Source organism: Ictalurus punctatus, chromosome 29 (genome assembly GCF_001660625.3).
Source record: "Ictalurus punctatus breed USDA103 chromosome 29, Coco_2.0, whole genome shotgun sequence".
Lineage (NCBI taxonomy): Eukaryota > Metazoa > Chordata > Actinopteri > Siluriformes > Ictaluridae > Ictalurus > Ictalurus punctatus.
The window spans coordinates 9,560,087-9,585,186 of NC_030444.2; the positions used below are offsets into that span (position 1 = coordinate 9,560,087).

At 38.6% G+C, this 25,100-nt stretch overlaps 1 protein-coding gene across 4 annotated transcripts in view; it reads right to left on the minus strand.

The window, feature by feature from the left end:
- Window positions 1-9,728: 9,728 nt before the first annotated feature.
- LOC108260577 (phospholipid-transporting ATPase ABCA1) overlaps window positions 9,729-25,100 on the minus strand; it is a 200,801-nt gene continuing 185,429 nt past the window's right edge. For all 4 annotated transcript variants that reach the window (XM_053677629.1, XM_053677630.1, XM_053677628.1 and 1 more), the window contains exons 47-50: window positions 23,999-24,102; window positions 23,370-23,462; window positions 12,167-12,410; window positions 9,729-10,722 (exon numbers count right to left, since the gene is read on the minus strand). In XM_053677629.1, coding sequence (XP_053533604.1) covers window positions 10,612-10,722; window positions 12,167-12,410; window positions 23,370-23,462; window positions 23,999-24,102 — 552 coding nt within the window. In that variant the 3' untranslated portion in view covers window positions 9,729-10,611. The remainder of the gene's footprint in view (window positions 10,723-12,166; window positions 12,411-23,369; window positions 23,463-23,998; window positions 24,103-25,100) is intronic.

The window sequence follows — 25,100 nt, forward strand, 5'->3', positions numbered from 1 at the left end:
TCATCAAAAAAAAAAGTGCTACCAGACGGGCATCCATGATGCTGTCACTGTTTCATCGGTTGTCTTTCCTTGGACCACTTTTCTTTAGGTACTAAAACACTGCATACTGGGAACACCTCACAAGACCGTCTGATTTCTGGATTCTCTGACCCAGTCGTCTAGCCGTCACAATTTGGCCCCTTTCAAAGTTGCTCAGATCCTTACACTTGCCCATTTTTCCTGCTTCCAACACATTAACTTTGAGAACTGACTGTTCACTTGCTGTCTAATATATCCCACCCCTTGATGGGTGCCATTGTAATGAGATAATTAATGTTATTCACTCTACCTGTCTGTGGTTTTAATGTTATGGCTGATTGGTGTATTACTTTTTTGCTCTTTGGTGGCAACTCTAGAGAAAAAAGGGAAATACGCATTCTCTTTGATGAAGCTGAGCTTTTTCCGTAATTAGTTTGAGCTCTTTGTGACCTATGTTGGCTTACTCTCTCTGATTAGGGGTATTACCGTATTACAGCTGTAATTGCACTTTTTCACGGATTGTTTTGACCTTTTGTGGTCAGCAAGTTGTATAAAAATTTTGTAAACCTCCGCTTTAAACCATCCTCTGCCACGTTCATCTTCAGGGGTGGAAAATACTTGAGTAATTGTAATTTGTTAATATATGGTGTATTGATTCTTTATTTCAGTATTGGGTAATTGAATACTTGTACTCTTACTTGGTAACATCTGCACTCCTTACATTTTCCTTTAGACCTTCAAAGTTCACTCATTACAAATCTTAACGGTCACTTCATCTCTCATCCAGGTAATAATTAGATTTACATCAGTTAAGTAGAATCAGTTTAGCATCCAGTCATTTCAGTTAGCATCCTATCAAATTAATGTAGAAAAAAAACTATTAAGAATTGTGCCAGTTCATCATCTACTGTACCATGACTTTCTCATGCTACACAATGTATTTAGCGCTACAGCTATCTGTTTCATGTGTAAATAAAGACAGTCCACCAGACTGCAGTGTTAAACAAAGGAGTAAAGAAAGACTCTTATAAAATGACGCATGTTCTTTGCCTCACTAGAAGGCAGGAACTCTATCTAAATTTATGAAAACGCATTTTGAAGCAAGTTTTGCTAATTTGCTAAGATTACCTGTCTATATTTAACTAAATTAGCCTGGTTTATTTGCTAACGGCAGGTTAGATTAGCATAGATTCCAGTGTCTGATATAATTATCTAGACAGATACAAGCTAAAGGTAAATATTGGTTACTTATATGATATTTTACTTCTGATTAATCTATTAACAAACTATATAGTGTTAGTCATAACACATGCATATGACCGGGAAAATGATGTTTTCAGGTAACATGTCAAAGTTGCTTTAAAATGAATAATCTTGTTACAATTTACAAGATTTCATCAGTTAAAAACATTTACCTTTGACTATTTAATACTTGAGTACATTTAAAAAGAGCAACTGTTTTTTTCTTTTACTTTTACTTGAGTACATCTTTGGCTGCATATGTCCCCTTTTCACTTTAACTATAGCTTCTGAGTACTTTTATACCCTTGTTTATCTTCTATCCAGCTTATATTTAACATACATCCAACTTCATCCAGTATAACACACCACTTGTATCTGTATTTAAATCTTCTATATATTAACGCACACCCCATCTTGTTAGATTGCTTCTAAAGCAACATTTCTCACTTGATGGGCCAACATAGGATGTCCAAAATGATTTACAATTAAGCCATTTCCTATATTTGGAAAAGTCCATGTAGCATCAATTGCCAATTGCCACCCCCATAAACCAAAAAAAAAAACAAAAAACAAAAAACAAACAAACAAACAAACAAACAAAAAAACAGACATGTGAGACTGGTTTCTTCTTTAAGCATCAGAAATAGCTTAGAGGCATGCTACAATGAAAATGTTTTTCATTTTCATTCTGGTTGATTTGATGGGGTAGCATGAGTCATGTTAAATTTGGTTCTGAATGTGTTCTTCTTGAAGCCCTTTATAGAGATGGATGAAATGATAGTCATTGAGAACTATATAAAATATAGTTGTATTTTCATGATCATATGTTTGTGCTAATGGTCAAAGTGAGGAAATTATTCATGCAACCATTTTGATGCATTTGATTAAATGGGCATCTCAGAAAGTATACTTTGTGAATGATTTTGTTTAAATCTATATTTTTTACTTTTCATTTAGTACTGCCCTTCAAAAGCTACATAGAAGACTAGATAATAATAATTTATACCAATCATCCTGTTCAAAAGTTTACACCGCCCTGGCTCTTGTATCCTGTTGCCTTCTTGAGTATCAGTGAACGTTTGCACCTTTTGTAATAGTCGTGTACGAGTCCGTCAGTTGTCCTCAGTGTGAAAAGATGGATCTCAACATCATATAGTCTCTGTTGGAAAGGGGTCAAATATGCAGAAGATTCTGGAAAACCAAAGAATGTGCAGGACCTGGAGGATTTTTCTGAAGAACAGTGGGCAGTTTAACTGCTCAGGACAAACAAGGGACTCATGAACAACTATCACAAAGCATAAAAACAGTCGTTGATCATCCAGGTAATGACACACAGGATTAATAATCGTGTGTGCAAACTTTTGAACTGGTTCATTTGTGTAAATTCAGTTATTATTGTGTCTTGTGGACTATATGTAGACATCTGTTATATGGAATAGTTTACTAAATGAAAAAACAAATGCAATTTTTATGATTCCTGTTATTTTTTAATGCAAACTAACCTCATTTGTATTAATGATTACAGTATGAGGTGTCTGGTGTATCCATTTAATAAGTCCGGTAAAAATTCTAGTGAAGCCAGCCAACCGCATGCTGCATCACAGGACAGCATGTATGTAACACACTCAGAGGAACACTCTATCCACCCTCTTTCTCATACATGAGTTCATGGACTAGTGTGACTGTGACAAGAGAGAGAGAGAGAGAGAGAGAGAGAGAGAGTACGGTACACCATCCCTTCCATTCAGAGCATGGCCAATTTTGCACCCTTGGCCCTCGATCAACGGATGCCTGTGACATCTTCAGGATTTTAACACTCAAACTCCCGTTGTGCAACACAGGAGCCTCTAACAGATACTTGAAGCAGATAATTGAATCCTGACAGTGCTGATGATCGACAAGGAACTGACTGATGATCAGTGTGGATCCTGATGTAGAAATGGCTCCGCCGTCATTCCACAGAGCTACTTAATAAGAACTGTGATAAACGGCTTCCTGTTAAAGCTAATTTTCTCTATTGATTTATTCCCTGCCAAAATGGCTGAATTATTACCTGTGAATAGGGAGCCTGAATTTTTGGGGTTTAATCTGTGACTCTGTAGATCAAAAGCAGGTGCTCTGATTAAGCTTCTCCATGAGCTCTTTATGGGATCAAATGTCACCATGATGATGTGAATCATATGAATAGCATTATGCGGCCACACGTCAGTGGAAATACCCTACAAAGGTGGCACTACAAGTGTGTGTGTGTGTGTGTGTGTGTGTGTGTGTGTGTGTGTGTGTGTGTGTGTGTGTGTGTGTCCCAAGGGGGATATTAGAGCAAATAATGAACAGCAAACACACTCATCTGCTAAATGAGAGTAACCTGCACAGGTGTAGAGCCGCAATTACTTATGCAGATCACACACACACACACACACACATGCACACACACACACACACACACGCACACACATACTAGACGGTTCATTTCAGAAACCTGCAGAGCAAAACTAGTAACGACGCAGATGATAAACACACTGATCGATGTTGAGTCTCAGCTTGGCTGTGTACTCCCATCTCATGTTGCAGGGAAAGACAGATAGAGAGACAGACAGATAGAGAGACAGAGAGAGAGATGGATGACAGACAGGTAGAGAAAGAGGAGCACATAAATATTGCGCCTATCCATTGGCCCGTGTCTCCCATCAGCATGAACATTTCCCCAATTTCTCATCAGAGTTGTTGTAATGAAGAAGGAGTGATCATCATTCACATGGGAGAGAGAGAGAGAGAGAGAGAGAGAGAGAGAGAGAGAGAGAGAGAGGTGACAAGATAAAGAGATTGAAAAGAGGGAGAGGGAAAGATAGAAGAGAGAGATGGAAAAGGAGAGAGAGAGGAGATAAATTGAAGGACGGAGAAGGAATGAATGGGGAGAGAGGGAGTGAAGAAATGATAGTGATAGAGATGGAAGAAGAAAGTGAAAAAGGAGTAGAAGGAAAGGGTGAAAAAAGAAAAATGAAAAAGGGAAAGAGAGAAAAGAGGACAGTGCTATGACTGATTTAATGGCAAGAGGTAAGGAAAAAACAACAGCAAGACCAAGAAGATGAAATGATTAAGGATAAAAAGAACAGAAAAAAATTGAAGGAAGGAGAAAGAGGGAGAGAAGAAAGAATATGGAAACAGGCAAAAAAAAAGGACAGAGAAAAAAGGACTGAAAAAGAATGAAAGGAAGAGAAGAAATTACAATGATATGGAAGCAACAAGAAAGTGAGAGCGAAATGCTCAAAAGGAAGGATAAATAGGAGGAAAGGTAAGGGGGGAAAAGGGGAGAGATGGCAACAGAACGGGAGAAAAAGAGATTGAGACAGAGTGAGAAGAGAAATAGCAAAGAGAAGGAAAGAAAGATAAGGGAAGAAATGAAAAGACATAAAAGTAGAAGGAGGGCATGAGAGATAAATAGAAGAAAAAGAGAGAAGAAAAAAAGGAGAAAAGACAGCAGAATGAAAAGTGAGACTGAGAATCCCAATGGAGTGGAATGAGAGAAAAAGAGAATGGCAGAGGAAAAAAAAGAGAGAGGATAGGGATAAGGACAGAAAAGAAAGGGGGGAAAGAAAGAAGGAAAGCAGAAGGGAAAAAGGCCAGGCAGGGAGAGGACACGCTGAAGGAGGGAAAAAGAGAGGAAATAAAATAAATGACAGAAGAAGAGAGACGTGCATGTGAATGAAATAATTTTAGAGCGAAGGAAAAGTGACTGAAATGTTCAATTATTCACACAGACAAAGTTTTGTGAGAGGACACACACACACACACACACACACACACACACACACACACACACACACACACACACACACACACACCGTTCAATTTAGTGCCATCATCTGCTTAATTATCAGTGACACTTCACTTGAGGGTAGAGTTCATAGGGCGGACATAAGCCCTGTCTGACATGTGACTTGTCCACTGTTATGGATCTATTCTAACAAAAAGTTGTTATGACACTTTTTGACTTTGATTTGACAAAAGGTGTTACTTTGACACTTTCATAACTCATTTTAGCTAAGTGTGTCACATAATGGTGAGGATGTGATGTGTCAAACCTCAAAACCAAAATCAGAGAAAAGAGCAGAACATCATAGTGTCAAGATATTGTCCTTGATTTTCATAATACAATCTTACATATATAGTAAAACTAAAAGTACTTGACTTAAGGGCTTGTAAGGTAAGCAGAACTTAGAAACACACTTCACATAAGAGTCAAGGACATTTGATGCAGTTTTGTTACACAACGTCAGATGTTACAAGTTTCTAAAGTAGTCAGGACAGAAGATAAACTTATGCCAAGAAAGATCTGTCACTTTTTTTTTGCCAGCTTGACAAAATCTTGATAGTCTGACATCTGGGGACAAAAAATGTTAATGAAAGTATATGTTAAGGGCTTATGTACTTTATGAGGCCCTCTGAACACTGCTCTAAGTAATGTGTTACAGTGGTACAGTGTCATTTTCCTAATGTTCACATGAATTGTCTTGACTGAGCTGCTTGCATTGGATTCATGTGCTTAGCTTGAAAATAAATAAATAAATAAATACATAAATAAATATATAAATCAGTATTGACATTTGTGTAGCCAGTAAATGAGGAAACAGTATTTCCTCATCTAGTACAATAAGTAAAGAATTAATGTTCCACAAAACATTGCTAGTTCCTGTTATTAGCGAACAGCTACAAACAGTTGCTCCCTCACAGCAGACTGTAAAGTACAAAGTCCTCTGTCCTGAGGACTTTCATGTGGTGGGAAACTTACTCATTATTGCTAGAAGTTGCTGCAGCCAACGAGCTCTACCACCACCATGCTTCACTGGGGATGGTGCTTTCAGGCTGAGAGCATGCGAGACGTTAAATGCACACAGGTGGACTCCTTTCAGCAAATGATATGACTTGGGGGTGAATACTTATGCAAGGTGCTGTATAAACCTGTGATTTGCCTTGTGGTTTGCCTTGGTGTAAGGATGCTATGAAGCAAATGTTAGAGTTTTCTGTCAAAAGTGACATATTTTAATAATCGAAAATATCAATTTTGTAGAGCTGCAACTTGTAACACAGCAATTATTATTCACACATTCAGTTCATATTTGACTTCTCACTTTATGTAGACCTTTGATTGTGACTGCAGGATTAAAGTATAAATATTGTACAATAACAGTAAAATAACAGAGAGTGAAAAATAACTATATTTTTCCATTCTCTACTGTGTACTGTAACCAGAACTTGACTCTTTTCCTACTCTGTAATTCTCAGTAGAAGGCCACAAGAACTACAGAACAATGGGTGATTTTAATTCCTGAGCTATGGTTCCCGGAACTTCTTTTTTTTTGCTTCTGATTCAGAGTATGCACTTTTCTGAGAACCAGGACATAGTGAAAGACTGAACTGAACATCGATGATTAGTTAAACAAAAGCTTCATTTCTAAAAACTTGCTTTTAGAATTCAGTCAATCAATAAAGCTTATTATATAAATGGTCTGCAATTATATAGCACTTTTTTAGCCTTAGCGGTTCTACAAAGTGCTTTACACTGTGTCTCATTCATCCATTCAGACACAAACTCACACACCAATGGTAGCAGAGCTGCCATGCAAGGTGCTAGCTTGAAATCAGGAGCAACTTGGGGTTCAACTTGGGGTTCACTTGGGGAATCGTACCGCCAATCCTACAAAAAATGGACAACCAGCTCTATCACCTGAGCCACAGCCGCCTCTAATTATAATGAATTATAATCTAAAAATCTAATTATATTATATAAAGCTTGTCTTATATAAAGGTTGCCTTTGCCTGAGAATTGAATTGAATGCTTCTTTAATATTTTTTTGTTTGTTTTTGCACTACTTAAAAAAAAAATTGACATGTGGGTATTTAGTAAGACGCAAAGCACATTAACAACGTCATGATATGGAGAGACGGAGACGGATACACATGCAGATTTAAAGTTTGATAAAGAAGAAAACAAAAGACAAGGCGGGAGAGCATAACGTGACAACAGAGGACAAGCAAAGCCAGACCAAGAGTGCGGTGCAAACTGTGACTATATACACGCAGGTGCTTGTTAACAGCAATGGGAATCAGGTGCAGGTGGTTATGTGACAGTGATGCAGCGGTGCAGTGGCTGCTGGGAACTGAAGGTCAGAGTTTCTTCCTTGCAATTCATGACAAACAAACAAAAACGCAAGTGCAAATCAGAAAACGATGCACATGCTCACATGCTCGTTGCTGATTTGCTACAGTCTGAGTTACCACAGAAAACCAAGAGCTGGTTGAAGTCCCCATGAAATCAAAATGAAAGCTTTGTGGCTTTTAGTGTGAATATGATACCCTTAAGGTTATCTATAATCTAGTGTGCTCCAAAATAATGACAAAATTCGCATTTAGAAGATATATGCGTTTAAAATTTACGCTCTCTCTCTACCACCGATACCGATCAACAATTTTGATGACATCATTCTGCACTTCAATGTCTCATCAGGTTTTCGGTCCAATTAAAAGCTCTCTGCAGTCTGAAGTGTCCCGCCCCAACATTATAAAAATCTCCTTGCTGAAGTTGTTGTTGAGCGAGACAAATCATATCAGCAAGCATGGGTTGTAAATGTGTTGTGCACCTTTTATTCAGTAATCCAGTCATAAGTTAGTTAAGAAGGAATTGGCTATAATTAATTCACTTTCAATTTTTTTGATTTCAGTTTTTTTGTCAAGTAAGACTATGAGGAAAGCTAAACGCTATTGGCTATTTAAAAAGGAGGAGCCAATTGATACAACAAATGATGTCAACACATCGAATAACACTGCGCATTTCAAGGCACTTCACAGGGACTTCAAGAGTAAGAACGACTATGAGCCTAAATGGATTTAATAATGGTTTTATTTGTGCATTTGTTTATCAAGGCCTTAATATGCTTATATGAATGCTAGAAACCTGCATAAAGGAAACTGGATTATACAGAAGAAAGATTTATTCCTTACTATCATTAAATCTATAAGCAATGCAAAACAAAAAAAAAGAATAGAAATATCTCAATGTAAAATGGGGAAAAACAGAGACTTGATACCAGAGGAGAGCGAGAAAAATGACTGCAAAAAAACTGCAACCGAGGAAAAAGTAACTGATAAGGAAAGATTTGAGGAGAGAAAGAGCGCGAGCAAGGGGCGAGAAAAAGAAATGAGCGACACGCTGTCTTCCTCTCTGAGCAAACTAAAGGTGAGATGTGTGAAATAAAACTCCCTACGGCTCAGAAGCTATGTGTGCAAATGTTTAATCGGCTGTTCGTGCACAGAGCAATCTGGCGTACAAACACATCAGGGCTTCGTCAAGAACACAGGCACCACTGGTGTGTGTGTGTGCGTGCGTGCTGTGGAACAGTGCTATGTGCAAGGTGCAACTAAGAACTAATGCAATGCATGCATTCATACTCTGTATATATATATATATATTTGCAATAAAAATGATTCAATGTACAGGCTTTCAGCTTTTGAAATGAACAAATCAAACAAAAGCAATTGAAGTAGTTCAACACAAGGAATGCTTCATGTGGTTTCCCCAAATTCAACTGAAAATGCAACGTATAATGATTTCTCCAGTTTCAAAATTATTCAACCCCTGAATAGAATCTCTCACAACAGCACAAATATGCAAAATAGGTGTTGTCTCTGAATTTGGGGGAAACACATGAAGCATTCGTTGTGTTGAACTATTTCAATTGCTTTTGTTTGATTTGATCATTTCAAACACCTGAAAGCCTGTAAATTTTGACAGTAAACCTGATTTGCAATGGGGGTTGAATCATTTTGTTTGCAACTGTATGTGCAACTGGAAACTACTTCCATACATTGTAAATAAATGTGTCCTGACCAATCAGATTAGATAACTCAACAGTGCTGTGCTGTGCCATAATGAGCCAATAAATCATTTCAAACAGTCACCCTTCACACACTGTAATAAACCCAATTAATAAACCCTATTTTCATCAATGTTTTGGAGACATTTAACATTCTGTATATGTTGTGATCATGTTATTTGTATTACATTATTCTAATTTTGATTTTCTTCACTCACAATTGTTTTAGTATGGCTAATTTGCAAGCAAATGTATTTGATAGCTTGCTAACTTCCTCTACGTATTGTTCTGGAACCAAGACCATTGACAGAAATGGGTGTTTACTGTTCAGCTCAGTTTCCATGGTTACCATGATTGGTGTTTATTGTAATTATATTATTCTAGTTGTGTTCTTCACTCTCAATTGCTTTCGAATGGCTAAATTGCTAATAATTTTATTTGTTTACTTGCTAACCTATCTACTGGCCTTCTGGAACCAAGACAATTGAAAAACTGCTTGGTGGCTGTTCAGATCTGTTTCCATGGTTACTGCAATTGTGCCTATTGGAATTGTAATTGTGTATGTTTCATGTTCACAGTAAAACACAGAACTTTATTTGATCATTATGAGTATGTTTATTGTGTGGAAAGTTTATTAAAATTGCTTTTTTGTAACCAAATTAGCAAAGATTTATATTCACATTGAACTATTATACAATTTTACAATCATGTATGCAAAGTGCTAGCAAAAGGAGTGACAGTAGAATATCAAGTTTTTCACAGTGGTAAGTTAACAGGATCTTAAATACACACAAAAAAACCCCAAAACAAACCACAAAAAATAACCAAAACAACAAAAAACCACCAAAAACTACCTTCATTCAGATGACTATGGATTTAGGAGTGATGTCTATAATTGAAAGATTTACAAATATTGCACTTTAGCCCATTGAAAATGCATGTATAATGTTATTTGAAGTGGTCAAAAGTGATGATAATGGTGCTGTTGATGCTGATGATGATGATTCATCATGAAGACAATTGATGGTACATTTATGGTGATATTTTCATCTTGGCTGAGTTCACAACAAATATATCAAAAGCAACTTATGCAACTTACTCTGAACTGTTTTAGCAGGAAAAAAAAAGAAATAATGGAAGAAAAAAAAACCCCAATGAACATTGCCATTCAAGTCTCTCATTCAAGTTTTTGGCATGTTTTTGTTACACGTTACAATATGAAGCACAAAGCTTGAAGGTGACTGGTTCCTCAGAACAGTTGCTTTTCATTCATTTGGGCACTTGAAAAATAAAACGATTGCAATGTGGGCAGAAAAAGATTCGAAACAATAAATATATATAGATATATCAGTATTTTCTATCAAAATTCCTGAGAGCTCCTGAGAAGAATATTTTTAGTTAAATGTTATAGTAGAAGAGTATAGGCTTATTCTCTATGCATCTTGACATGAGGTCTGAGAATTTATTCATTACTCAGTCATTATTCAGTGTGTGTGTGTGTGTGCATTGGTATTTCATCACTCAGATCTACAGGATTGTCGTACACACCGTCTTCAGCATCGTGCTGCTGGCGTGCAAAATTCACAAACACCTGAGAGAGATACATAAAAAAAGCATTCAGATAATCTGTATCACTCATTTTAAAAGTGTATATCAGATATGTGTATGTGTGTGTGAGACATGTCTCTAGGACCTTCAGATTAATGAGTATGTGGATTTTGTGCTGTCTGTTGGGTGAGCAGTGAGGCAGAACAGACAGTTAACCTCTCTGCAGTCACACACACACACACACACACACACACACACACACACACACACACACACGTGCTGAGTTTATTGTTGGAAATCAGCACCCAATACTAGGTTGTTCCTAGTCCGCCTCACAGACAAACCCGATGTTCCCTGATAATCAGTTAAAAGATACACTGCACCATTCAACATGCACAATTATCTGAAGCAAATAGAACTCAGTACTGTGAAAAAGTCTTAAGCTACAGTGACACATACAGTGACAAAGCGACCGGAGACCATTCATTTTCAATGAGAACTGGCGACTTGCATTGACATGAGTGACAGCGACCGCTAGTGACTAGATGTGGGTGTGTCCAGTGATGCTTTATGGAAAATTTGGAGCGACTTGGCACACCGACTAGCAATGGGCGTAATCCAGTGGCAATGGTGGCTTGGCGGTTAAGGCTCTGGGTTACTGGTTGGAAAGATTGGGGTTCAAGCCCCAACGCAAAAAATGAATATTCTTGTGAATTTTTACAAAATAAATAAATAAAAAGGTTAAACAATAAAGAATTTTCACAGCCTTATTTGCTCATATTTACCAAAGGTGCCAATATTAGTGGATATTATGTAAAGATTGAAGAGTTTACTTTTCTTCTGCTACCCTTCATGTAAACAAAAAATATGCTATTTTCAATTCATCTTCACTTTGGAATGTATTTTATTATTAAACTCCAGGTTAAATTCAAAATGGCTTCCTATTCACTATATATGCTTACTACTTTGTATAAAAACCAAATGGAATTCAGCCACATAAAAAACTACTCCAGTAAGATGTTAAATGTTAACGTGTAATACTGTATCTCTTTTTCGACACATAATGTTTTAGGAAATTTACTCTATATACAATTTAGAATTTTGTCCGAATTTTCAGTCTCAGGCTATATCCAAATATCCCTCCGACCCTACTACACAGAAGCGAAAAGTATTATGCCAAAAGAGTAGTATATAAGAATTCTCAGTATTCATAAAACAGTAAATATCTGGATGACCTACTGCTTTTCCTGAGATTCTGCAGTATGGAACCTTGGACACTGTGGATGCTGTGCTATCCCATAAGACAACGGGACTGGCACGGAAGAGCTGTCAGAATCCGTGCCACATAGTACGTCCTGATTTATATTCACTCTTACCACTTAAACTGATCAGTATGTACTGTATCAACGGCCGAGCAAGCAGTAGGTACTGAATTGAACGCAGTAGGTACTGTCACAGTATGCAATTTCATTCTGTGTGTGTATTACCTGATCCAGTGTGGTTTGAGAGACTGAGTAATCCTCCACTCCCAGAGTTTGTTGGTTTCTGCTGAACTCGCTGAAGATGTGTGAGAGAGCGCCCTCTTTGTGGGGCATCTGGTACTGCAGCGTATTGTGGTGTTTCTCTTTCAGCACACTGCCGGGGAACATCTGAGTCACAAAGTCCTCAACCGTGCTCAGATCAGCTGGACTTCCCCTGACACGCACTATCACCGTGTAACCATCGCCAAACCTGAAAACACACACACACACACACACACACACACACACATGTATTACTATCTTTTCTGGGTATTCCCACTGAATTGTGTATTACTCTGGCTAAAGCGTGTTACGCCTAACCCCAACCTCAGTACTCAAAAAGGAAACCATTTGGAAATCTTAAAAACCACTTGAATAATTCAATAGGCAATAGTTCAAAACTGTCATTTATTCTTATTAAAGAGATAAATACGTACACTCATGCACACCATCACAAATGTATAATATTCCTTTAATTCAATAAGCAATATATTGCTCATGGGTTATATATTGAATATTACAGATATTGGTTTTCCACATTCCAAGTTCACTTTGGTGGAAATTATGGCAATAAAGCACACAATATTAAATGTTCTACAGCAATCTCACATCCATAAATGACCAATAAATGGAACTAGGGGGCTCAAAATGTGATTTATTCATTTGAGAACACAATTTCTTTCTTTGAGTTTGAGAAACCAATCAGGAACTGCTTACCTACAATTATTGGTGTCTGCATAGACTGGCAAAGACCCCCCCCCCCCCCCCCCCCCCACCACACACACACATGGCCTAAAATCAGAGAAGGCAATTGAATTGTACCATATATGTTTGGTTTATAGTATAAATTTGGATGTCCTATAGGAAGGTTAAGATAAATAATTAAGTTATAAAAAAAATCAGGTTGTGCTATCATTGGAAAATAATGTTAAAACCTAGAAGTTCATTTAGTTTCCAGTAGCATGTCCTGAAATGTTTTAATGCTCTTACACTAAAGCAACTTGCCAATGATTACAATTTTTAAATTATTATTGAGCAACATTAACCATTTATTGTATAGTGACATGTCTCTGAGACAAGTTAATTAATCTTATTATGTGGGTGGCTGTGGCTCAGGTGGTAGAGCGGGTTGTCCCCTAATCCTAAGGTTGGCAGTTCGATTCCTGGCCCATGTGGCTCCACATACCGAAGTGTCCTTGGGCAAGACACTGAACCCCAAGTTTCTCCTGATGGCAAGTTAGCACCTTGCAAGGCAGCTCTGCTACCACTGGTGTGTAAATGAGACACAGTGTAAAGCAATTTGGATAAAGGTGCTATATAAGTACACCATTTAGCTATAAACAGTCCTTCCATCACCAGACTCTCTTTGTTTCTCTCTCTTGATGTTAATAAGGCAACCCCCCCCCCCAAAAAAAAAAACAAAAACAAAAAAAAAACACTTCATGTCATTTTACTGAGAAACCACAAAGTCCTGTGTCCCATACTGCAAAAGTTAATAAATGTTGCAAAGCTCTGACACTGGACTCCTTCCAGAAATGTTAAATAAACATCTCTTTAAAAAAGCTTCATATAAATGATCATATGTGTTTCCTTGTTAAATCACAAGAAATTTTTATTTAAAAAAATTATTTAGATTATGTGGAGTGTCTGGAATGCAATTTGTTTATATACAGTCGATAATGTATTAAAATACCTCCTGACCAATCAGTTTGGAGAATTCAACAGCACACTTTACAACATGCAAAGGATATCAGATATCGAAAAACACAATTTCTACAGGTTGTGTAGAACCTACAAAACCCACACCCACACAATATTATAATCACACATCACAGCAATTGAACCAAGTTATAGCAAACATCTGTGTGCAAACACACGCTGTGGCTGATGTGACGATGGCACGAGGCGCATATGGTTAATATTATCCATCTCTCCATGGGCTTATAATTTTCCATGCAAAATACGTACATTTTTTTTTCTCAACTCTCATCTCACTGTGTCTGGATCCCCACACGCTTAAATACTGATCTTCCAGTTAATGATTGACTGCATTTATCAATAGATCCTGCTGTGTATGCATGTGCGTGTGTGTTTCTGTGTTTGTGGAACAGTGCTCCTCTTGTTAGTTTGTCATTAGAGCTCTCACAACCTGCTGTTTTCTGCTTAATTAATCCCCTAATGTTTTATTTACTCATTGTGATATGTGTTAGGAACAATTCGTAAGTCATGCACAGGGAAGCAGGACTTATTACACACCGTTGTGTGCTGTATGTGAATATGTGTGTGTGTGTGTGTGTGTGTGTGTGAATTTCTCAGTGAAGAGCTAAGAGGAAATAGCTTATGATTAGATGCTGGCTACTGAATTTATTTCAAGGGCAGAGAGAGATTTCATGCAGTAATTCAATATCATCTATACTTATCTATAATAATAACAACAGCCACGCCTCCTTTACTGTGCAACAGGAACATTGCCCACGCCTCTTTCACTAGAACTGACAGGCACAAAGGCCACGTCTCTTTCGCTAGGACTGACAGATACCTAGCCAAGCATCCTTCACTACAATAGTATTGGAAATTACAAGTCCATACTGCCTTGGATACCGCAACCATGGGTGCTTCTTTTTATATTAATTGCACCATCTTGTTTCATTTCCTGGCTTCTCTTCCTTATATTATTCGTTCCGCCTTCCAAGGAGGTAAGGCAAGGGTGAAAGGAAACAAGGACAGGAGGAATCTATAACAAGCATATTTGCTCATTTAGACAGTTAGAGCAATCGCTGTGTTATCACTATGGTAACACTTTACAATAACAGTACATGAATACTGATCAATAAGAACTAATGATAGGTTAAGGCATGTACTAATCATGAACTAATGATGAACTGACTTTAACTATGACGTGAGTCTTATGAATTCATTTGTGAATAACGACCACCTTAATTAAATGCTAAGTACGTTTGTTAGTTAATATATTAATCAACACGTAGGGGTAAACTAAATAAAAGAAAGAATATGAATGAATTAAACATGCATGATTTCAAACTGTTTATATAATTTGCCATATTCAGCTGCGAACACAAACATCATTGGATGGCGCTGGGTTACTTTCATAATTTACATTGATCCTCCTTATCGAATGTAGAAGACGCACTAAAAATAAACACCAATAATTCCATCTCAACCCGTTTTGTCTCATTCTCCATCCATTTCTCTTCAAATCCCACTGTAGTACTGGTACATGCTCTGGGTGGATAGAGCTCGACACAGCTCCTTTTCCCTTACGTGTTAATGAATATATTAACTAACAAACATGTACTAACATGTACTTAAGGTGGTCGTTATTCACGCATCAACTCATAAGACTCGATGACTCGTTTATAATAACATTGTAGTTAAGGTTAGCTATCCATTAGTTCATGATTAGTACATGCCTTAACTCATCATTAGTTCCTATTTAAGTAAGTATTAATTCAGGTATTAGTGGATGATTATTCATGTACTGTTATTGTAAAAAGTGTTACCATCATGTGTTCATTCTTGTATTCATCTTCATTAGCGCGTTATCCTAATCAGAGGGGCAGTGGTGGCTTGAAGGTTAAGGCTCTGGGTTACTGATAAGAAGGTCGAGGTTTCAAGCCCCAGCACTTCCAAGCTGCCACTGTTGGGCCGTTGAGCAAGGTCCTTAACCCTCTCTACTTCAGGGGCGCTGTATCATGGCTGACCCTGCGCTCTGACCCCAGCTTCCGGACATGCTGGGGTATGCGAAGAAAAGAATTTCACTGTGCTCTAATGTATATGTGACCAATAAAGACTCATTATCATTATCATTAGAGTCGTAGTGGATTTGGAGTCTATCACCAGAACACTGGATATGAGGCAGAAAAACAACCTGGATGGTATGCCAGTCCATTGCAAGCCAACATTCACACACATATTCACACTTTCAATCACACTTAGAGTCCACCAACCAAGCTGGTTTTTGGGAAGTCGGAGGAAACTGGACAACCCGGAGGGAACCCGAACAGACACTAGAAGAACAGGCGAACTGGGAGAACATGGGTTTGGATTAGACTACCAATTCTATATAATGATTGCAGATGGAATTAACCGTGATCAAAACATTATTGCACGTATACCTTGTACATTCTAGCCGAATCAAGATTCTTTATTAAAACAAGGCATTTTTATTGACTATCATCTAATCCCTTTGCATATTTTATTAAGATAATTAATTTTATATTTGATTTTTATTGACTTTTTTTTTCCCCTTTTCTTGATAAAGGCCAAGCATTTATAGTCTAGGCATACATCACACTATTTCCAATTAGGAAGTGTATCATTGATCTAGAAGCCTCCTATCTTCTACTCCTTTGATTCCTGAAAGGGCATTTTATGAATTGGTATGTCCTAAAACAATGGCAGCCAATTGATTTCAGGGTCACATGATGAAGGACGTAGGTTTGTTGAATCAAAGACGCTTTAAATAGAGTTTTGGGATGCAACCCTTGCTTTCATCATGGGTAGTTTCAGGAACAAAGACCTCGCTTTCAATCTGTGTTTCCTTTACCTGGGTTGAGAAACACCTCATTGGCGGTGTGATGGAGATCATGCCATCTTATATAAATTTCTTTTACTTGGTCTTAAGTAAAATAGCGGTAATACGTCAAGCAAGGACTCCGCTGTATCAGAAAGAGAAAGTGCACTCGGCCAGAACCACTCCGTGAATTTTAAACACTTAATGCACCATTAGGACATATTTGAGCTGAATTTAATCCAAATGTATCTATGAAAACCTGATTTCTTTAATAAAATAAGCAATTATCAAACTGATGGTATTAGGCTTCACTTCCTGCCATCTCCACCTCTTCAGCCTTCTCTCACAGTCTTCAAAACAACCACTGTGGTTTGTCCAGGTTTGTAGTGCAGTGAAGGTCACAGACTACATACTCCAGAAAGCAAGTTCAGAGCTTATAGGTCATGGCAAATGACTATAATCTGGTAGGCCAATCACAGAGTGTGTGCATTTTACAGGCAGAGAGATGTGGGTACTGTTATGTGTGCCTGCCCTCACATCAAATTCAGTTCTGATTTATTGCCTTTCCCAAAGTGACTGTCTGTAGGCACGTCCAAACTTTAGACGATCTTATAAAACACTTCCTGTGTACTCAGCATTAGTGCACTGCATTAAGGCACTTTGTAGCTTTATGTCATGAAAAACAGTGGCTGAGAGGACAGACAGCGAGACGCTCTAATGTCTGTGACAAGTGACAAGAGGGTGGTAAAAGAGCGATTTGATTGGTGAGGGACAGGCTTATGGGGAGTTTTTATTGGACACCTCTGTATTTGTGTTTACTTAGAGGCTGATGGAGGCGGAGCCATAAAACTGTTTGTGTTTATAGAGTGATTGATTAAGATGAGTCACGAGTCTTCTTCAAACATGGACAACAGGGTGTGTGTGTGTGTGTGTGTGTGTGTGTGTGTGTGGGTGGGTGCAAGACTGAACTATGACTGAATAAGTATTGGACCAAACAGCAAATTAGATTTTGTGCAGATAAAGAGATATTTGCAAGGTCAGATGCTCTGAAAACTCTCCTTGGCCCAAAAAAGTTGCAATTCATTTTCTTTCACTTTCCCTCAATAGATGCAGATTAAGTCTAATCACAAACCAAACAGCCTAGAGGTGAAGTGAAAACTTTAAACCCTTTGAAACCATTCAGATCCTAAGGGAGCTCAAGGCCCTGTACGCCAACCAGGGCCCAGACCTCCCACTCATTTATTTTAAGTCTAGACTATGCGTCTCAAGAAACAATAACCCCCCTAGAGAACACCATACCTTCATCTTGGAGGTGTGGAGCAAAGAGCACATCTCATACCAATATAATTATACTTTATAAATATTTGCTGAGGATTACTTGGAATTTCAACTCCTTTGATCAAGTAGTGGATAATGCTTATTGAAAAGAATATTCCCCAGACAATCCAGACTAGTGGTACGATGGACATCATGTACAATCCAGGAACAATCCAGGAATACTGTTGCACTACAAGTACAAACTACAAACAAAAAAGAATTTGTATTCAAATTCTCTGAATACAAAGAATGTATTCAACTTTACTTTAAAGTAATGATGCATGGGTCAGTACTTGGGTGCAGCACTTTAATAGATTGTGCCTTTAATATATTAGAGTAATTACACAAAAAAACACCAAATCCTGGGGAACCTTCTTAAACCAAGAATTCCACTTTCTGTTCATTTCTGGGGCAACTAGGGGAAGTTTTACCTTGGAAGGTTTTCTGTAAGACTTCAGAAGGTGCTGTGTTCTTGCCTCTCAGCTTCCTGGTACCCTTAATTTCTTTTTAAGGTCCTTGCTAGCTAGCTAACTGACTGTAGGCTACCAGAAGTTCCTCCTGATGATATTTGAAAACAAGCCTGAATACTGTGTTCTACCAAATTAGTCAATTTCTCTCAACTTTATAAATTTTCGAAATTTGTTTTATTTTTTAAGGGACTGCTTAGCAATTAAGTTACATACAAACAAAATAATGGCTCCAGACATACAGCACCGTCTTTACTTTCGTATTAATTTCAATGTATTCATTCATTCATCTTCAGTATCTGGTTTATTGTGGTCAGGCTAATAGTGGATCCAGATCCAAACTCTGGGAACACTGGGTGCGAGTCCAGAATACACCCTAGATAGGACACCAGTCCATTGCAGGGTAGCATAGTTTCAGTGAAATAGTAATTGACAGTAATTTATAATCACTTTATAATAGTTTACTGTAGTTGTACTCTTTCGAAAAGGGGTCATTTTGTATGGGAATCCTTAAGAGGTTTTCAAGTTGTCCTTCTGTGGAAATCTTATAGGTTCTAAACTTATAAGCAGTGAAATTCTTTCCTTCATACATTCCAGCTTGTTAGGAAGCTGGGAACAGAGCACAAATTCAACCATGATCCATTATATCAGAGAGGGTTCCAAGTAGTTTTGAGAGGTAAAGTAGGTAAAGAACCCTTAAGTATTAAAGGACACATTGAGGAAACATCCATCCATCCATCCATCCATCCATTTTCCATACAACTACATATCCTGCACAGGGTGGCAGGGGAGCCTGGAGCCTATCCCAGGGAACTCAAGGCACAAGGAAGGGGACACCCTGGATGGAGTGCCAACCCATCGCAGGGCACAATTGCACACACATACACACTATGAACAATTTAGAAATGTCAATCAGCCTACAACGCATGTCTTTGGACTGGGGGAGGAAACCCCTGAAGCAAGGGGAGAACATGCAAACTCACACAGGGTGGAGGCAGGATTCAAACCCCCAACCCCGGACGTGCTAACCATTAAGCCACCATGCCCCCCTTGAGGAAACATTTATTTCCCATATACAGTCCCATGCAGTATAACTTATTAATTCAGGAATAAAACAGAAACGGGGCATGCTGTTATAGGAAAATAATCCACAACAAGGTGGTATGAAAAAGCAAACAGCCATTATTTTCCCATAACAGCATATCCTTATGTTTTTTCATGTATTTTCTACCACAGTGATTTACCAACGATTACAGTTCATAATGAGCAACTTTTTAATGAACAGCATCATGCTTTTTACCCGTTTATAGTTACATTTAATGTTGTGAAATGTCTATGAGACAAATTACAGTACTTTGTGTTATCATTTCCTCATTAGTCTGGTTTTCTCTTTTATGAAGCTAATAAGGCAAAAACAAAACAAGCAAACAAACCAAAAAACAAGGACATTACTATAAACCATCTGAAGCTTCTACAGCTTCTACTACTGTCAGAGCTGTTGTTACTGAGAATGAATTAACATCCTCTGATTTGAGAATTCAGCAGCTGTGTGTTCTTCAGGGAAGTTGTGTTTGTATTCTTTATTTAAACGTAGCCCTTTCTCACAGTACACTGGCGTTCCATTCTGCTGGTGGAACAGAAATCGACGTATAGGATATTTTCATTCAGTATAAACAAATGAATTGTATTATAGCTTCAAGTCTGTTATTAGATTAGTCAGGTCACTGTTAGGTTTCTGTGTGAATGTGCATGACTATTTAGTTGTTGGTTGTCATGTCATGGCAAACTCTCAACTCCATTTCCCAGAATGCAACGCAAACTACAAACATGGCCAACGACTACAACTCCCAAAACAGACAGGGAACCTTCTCCTGATGACTAATCAGAGACACTTGTTCCCAATTACACTCACTATCACACCACACATAAAAGAGACACTCATACACAATCAGTACGTTTACATGAACAACAATAATCCAGTATTAACCCAATTAAAACTATATTCTGATTAAGAAACTAGCATGTAAACAGCGGTTTCTGATGAGCTTAATCTGACTAAAGTCATACTAGCAGTAAATACAAATGGAATTAAGACGTGTGGAGTATTCCTGTTTTAGTCGCATTATCAACGTGCATTACAGACATGTACAGACCTTAATCACACTATTAACGTCGTGTGAGAGTTTTCACCGCATTCTGCAACAGGACACATACACATACGGCAGTGCTCAACCGTTTGACGGCAAACAAGAGAGCATAGCTGCATCCCAAACCGCGTACTTACCTGCTATATAGTAGGAGAAATACATGTATCTGAGATAGTATATAGTCGGTAAGTACGCCGTTTCGTTTCAGCCCACGGCTTCAAGCAGTTGTCTATTTGCACGTACAGCACGACAAATAATTAACTGCACTTGAAGAGTTCATAAAATTAAAAATAAAAACACCCAAAACTGTATACAGTGCCATAACGAAGACCAACTGTATGTTGATACGTGAAATTCTGGAGGGAACGTAATGACGTGTGCTGTTAATCGCTCTATGTTCTATAACATGTAAAACCTGAACATGAAAGGAATATTCTAAAAATAACTCATGTAAACACCTTAACCACAATATTGTCTTATTAAGAATAAGGTCAATAATTAGATTACTGCTGTCCATGTAAACATAGTCAGAGTCTTTGTGAAGTAATATGCTCAAGTACATTTTGTCTCTGCCGGTGCCAAGCCTTGATACCATGTTTGTTTATTATGGTTTTGATTTTGTTCTTGTTTTCGACTTGTTTGGACTGTTTGCCTGATCGCCTGACCCCTGCCTGTTCAATTTTATGGATTTTGTATTACCCTTTTGACTTATTGTTTTTTGGTATTAAACTACATAACTTGCACTCGCATCTGTCCTAAACTTCACGTATGTGACACTGGTGAGCAGGGCGAGGGGAAAGGCGAAGCCCTATTCTGGGCAAATAATTCACACCTCTGCATAGGTACAGTGTGAAATGAACAGCACAACCAAAGCTTTTTCGATAACAAAACACTGTATACAACTGGCACACTAAGGCTGGGTTAAAAAAATAAAACAGGATATTCTTCAAACCTTGAGTGTCTATTTTCATATAAGCCGTTAAACTGTAATGTGGTGTGAGACATCACAAATAATTTCAATGCTGAACAATGGCACCCCCAAAACAGGTGGAAATTCCACTTTTTGGCCTCTGGTTAAAATAGATTAAGGTTTTGTCAGAACTCCATTATCAGAGGGTATGACAATAATAGTGCATGTGTGACTATGTGCCTGTTTATGGTTGTTTACTTATGTGGGTGTGTGTATGTTGGCCTCCATGGCGTTAATGACTAAAAACAGCTGTTGTCCTAGAGGTGGCAGCAAAAGGAAAGAAAGAGATGAAGCTATGGGTTGAGAGAGGGAAAAGATAAGGTGATGTAATAAGGGGAGGAGGGAATGTGGCACCGCTAGGTGGTAAGGTGATGGAATGTTCCAGCAGCCTCTGTTGTCAGACACACATTATTGCTCGCAACCAAACGCACAAAAAAAAAAAAAAAAAATCTCCAGACCACCACAACCGCCTTTTGACAGGAAAGGTAATGAGAAATATCACGCAACAAATTTGTCCCCGCTTCCTCCTCTACCTCCTCCAATGTGTTTTCACCCATAACCCAATCAGAGCCATGTTATCCCCTTTAATACTCCAGCAAACAACCAAATGCTATCAATGCTGAGGCTGCCCTTGTATCACACACACACACACACACACACACACACACACACACACACACACACACCAGGTTAGAAAGTGGTGGAAAGAGAGACAGTAATGGAGGGATGTAGCTTTTGTCCCAGTGTGATACTGCGCAACACAGCACGCTCTCAATGAGGGAGAAACACAAGTGAGAAAGAAAAAGAGAGACCTAATCACTTCTTCACTCATTAAGCACACCCACGCCTCCTGAATCATTAATTACAACAGCCAGGGAAAGAAAGCTAGAGAGAAAGAAGAGTGAGAGTGAACAAGACAGAGGAAGCTAAGCAAGAGAGAGAGAGAGAGAAAAAAGATCTATTGATACTGATACAGAGTTAGCTTTTATCAATCTGGCACATCATGGAACAGTTTATTTGGCATTTTATTTATGTCTCCCTGGTTTACTTAGTGGCCATAAAACGTGTACGTGTGTTTTTTTATGCAGTTAGGTTACCCGCTTTGTTCTTTATAACGTTAGCTAGTTGGTTTTAAATGAAGTGCATTAGCGAATTTTTTTGTTGTTGTTGTTACCCTAAATCGAGTACCGTTGCAGTAAAAAAAGAGCAGCTCTTGTTTGTTTGATTGTTGTCACTTCTTGTTGTTTAGCGTGGTACACTATGTACACGTGCATAACTGTGTAGATAATATCAGGTTGGTATGGTAATGGATGAATACCTGATACTGGTATTATTATGACTATCGGTGTTGATGCTTCATTAAAAGAAATAAATACAGAAAATAAATTGATGGGGGATATGAGAAAAGTAGAAATAGATGAGAGAGAGAGAGAGAGAGAGAGAGAGAGAGAGAGAGAGAGAGAGAGAGAGAGAGAGAGATCGATCTGTCTTGCAGTCATCCCTTAATTCCTGTGAGGAAAAAAAATTCTCACAAGACACACTCACACACACACACACACACACACACACACACACACACACACACACACACACGTGGTGACCTCCTACCCTGTGTGTAACATTTAATGTTGTAGAGATCTCAGCTTTTATGTTGAACATATGGGCACAAGCACAAGATATGACCTCAGGAGGTGCAGAAATATGTAAACACACACACGTGCACACACACACGTACCTGCTCTTTAGATGTTGTATGCTGCCCAGACACTTAAAGTGGCCATTGACCATGATGGCCATCCGAGTACACAGAGCCTCACACTCCTCCATACTGCAGAAAGAGACACACACACACACACACACACACACACACACACACTTTAGGGATTTATTTGTTAGGGGGTATTTAAGGGGTGCAACTGCCCAGACAGACAATTACTAATGATGCTATTTATGTGTGTGTGTGTGTGTGTGTGTGTGTGTGTGTGTGTGTGTGTGTGTGTGTGTGTGTGTGTGTGTGTGTGTGTGTGTGTGTGTATGCACTGGACACCTGGTGCTGTTATGGGTGATTAGATGTTGGTTACACATGCGGAAGAGAAAAGTGATTGTGTCTGTCCTGCGCATCCCTTGAGATTCATTACAACCAGGGCACACACACACACACACACACACACACACACACACACACACACACACACACACACACACCGATCAACAGAGACAGAGAACACTAGGGAAAGCTTACCTACAATTAAGAACTGAGGACTAAAGTTTTATCACATGTAGACAGATCATAATGAGAGACACCTGTGCAAGGTGTGTGTGATAATGTGTGTGTGTGTGTGTGTAAGGTGTAATGAGAAACACCTGTGTGAGGTGAGGATGACTGATCGACCCTCTTTGATCACACTGAGGATGCAGTCCCACAGGAACCGGCGCGCTTTAGGATCCATCCCTGTGGTCGGCTCATCCTGCAAACAAATACAGGTACAGAGGGTTTATCAGGACACCGAGTAACTGCCGGAGTTTGTGAGCACTCAGGACTCCTGATTTCCTTTAAATCAAATGCATGTCTAAAAATAATGCGACCTAATCACAATTTTAGTTCAGACCATAAAATAACGGAAATATATAGTAACACATCTGACTTTCTGCAGGCTTGCAGGGACTGAACCGGACCAAAACATGGCTTCTTGGGACACACGCAGGTTCGCTGCAGGCATTTGGAAGCAGGAAAGATTCTCAGCCAAACAAAAGAGCCAAAAGTCATAAAGGGCAAGATTATCCACACACACACACTCACACACACACACACACACACACACACACACACACACACACACACACACACACACACACACACACACACACACACACACACACACGCACACACACAACCACACATGCACGCACACACACACACACACACACGAGGCGATTAGCTTCACTGTGCCAGTGCTGGCCCATGATTTCTGCTGCAGAAGGCACAATACTCCAGTTCTTCACACACATACACACACTCCTCTGAATTATGTGAGCCAAAAATGGTCTGACTGTACCACCAAGAACTACTTTTTGGTCATTTGCTCATGTATCAAACCTTAAATCAATATTATACTCATCTAAACAGATGCAGCTTGATTTTCACGTCATATTTTCAAATGGTCAAATTAGGTTATGAATGCATTCCTTTAATCACTTATGTTACAGCAGCTATAAACAGCCTGCCCCCCCCCCCCCCCCCCCCCCTGAGATTTTTATTTTTGTTGTTATGCAAAAGATGCAGCATGTATGTAATGTTACCACAAAACTGTCTGCATGAGACGTCCTGACACTGGAGACTCCTTGCAAAAATGCTAAATAAACTTCTCCACGAAAACGAAAGTACTTGCAGCCGAAACTACAGTCCAAGTTGTGCTTATAGAAAAATAATGAACACTTGACCAGTCAGAATTGAACATGTCCTTAG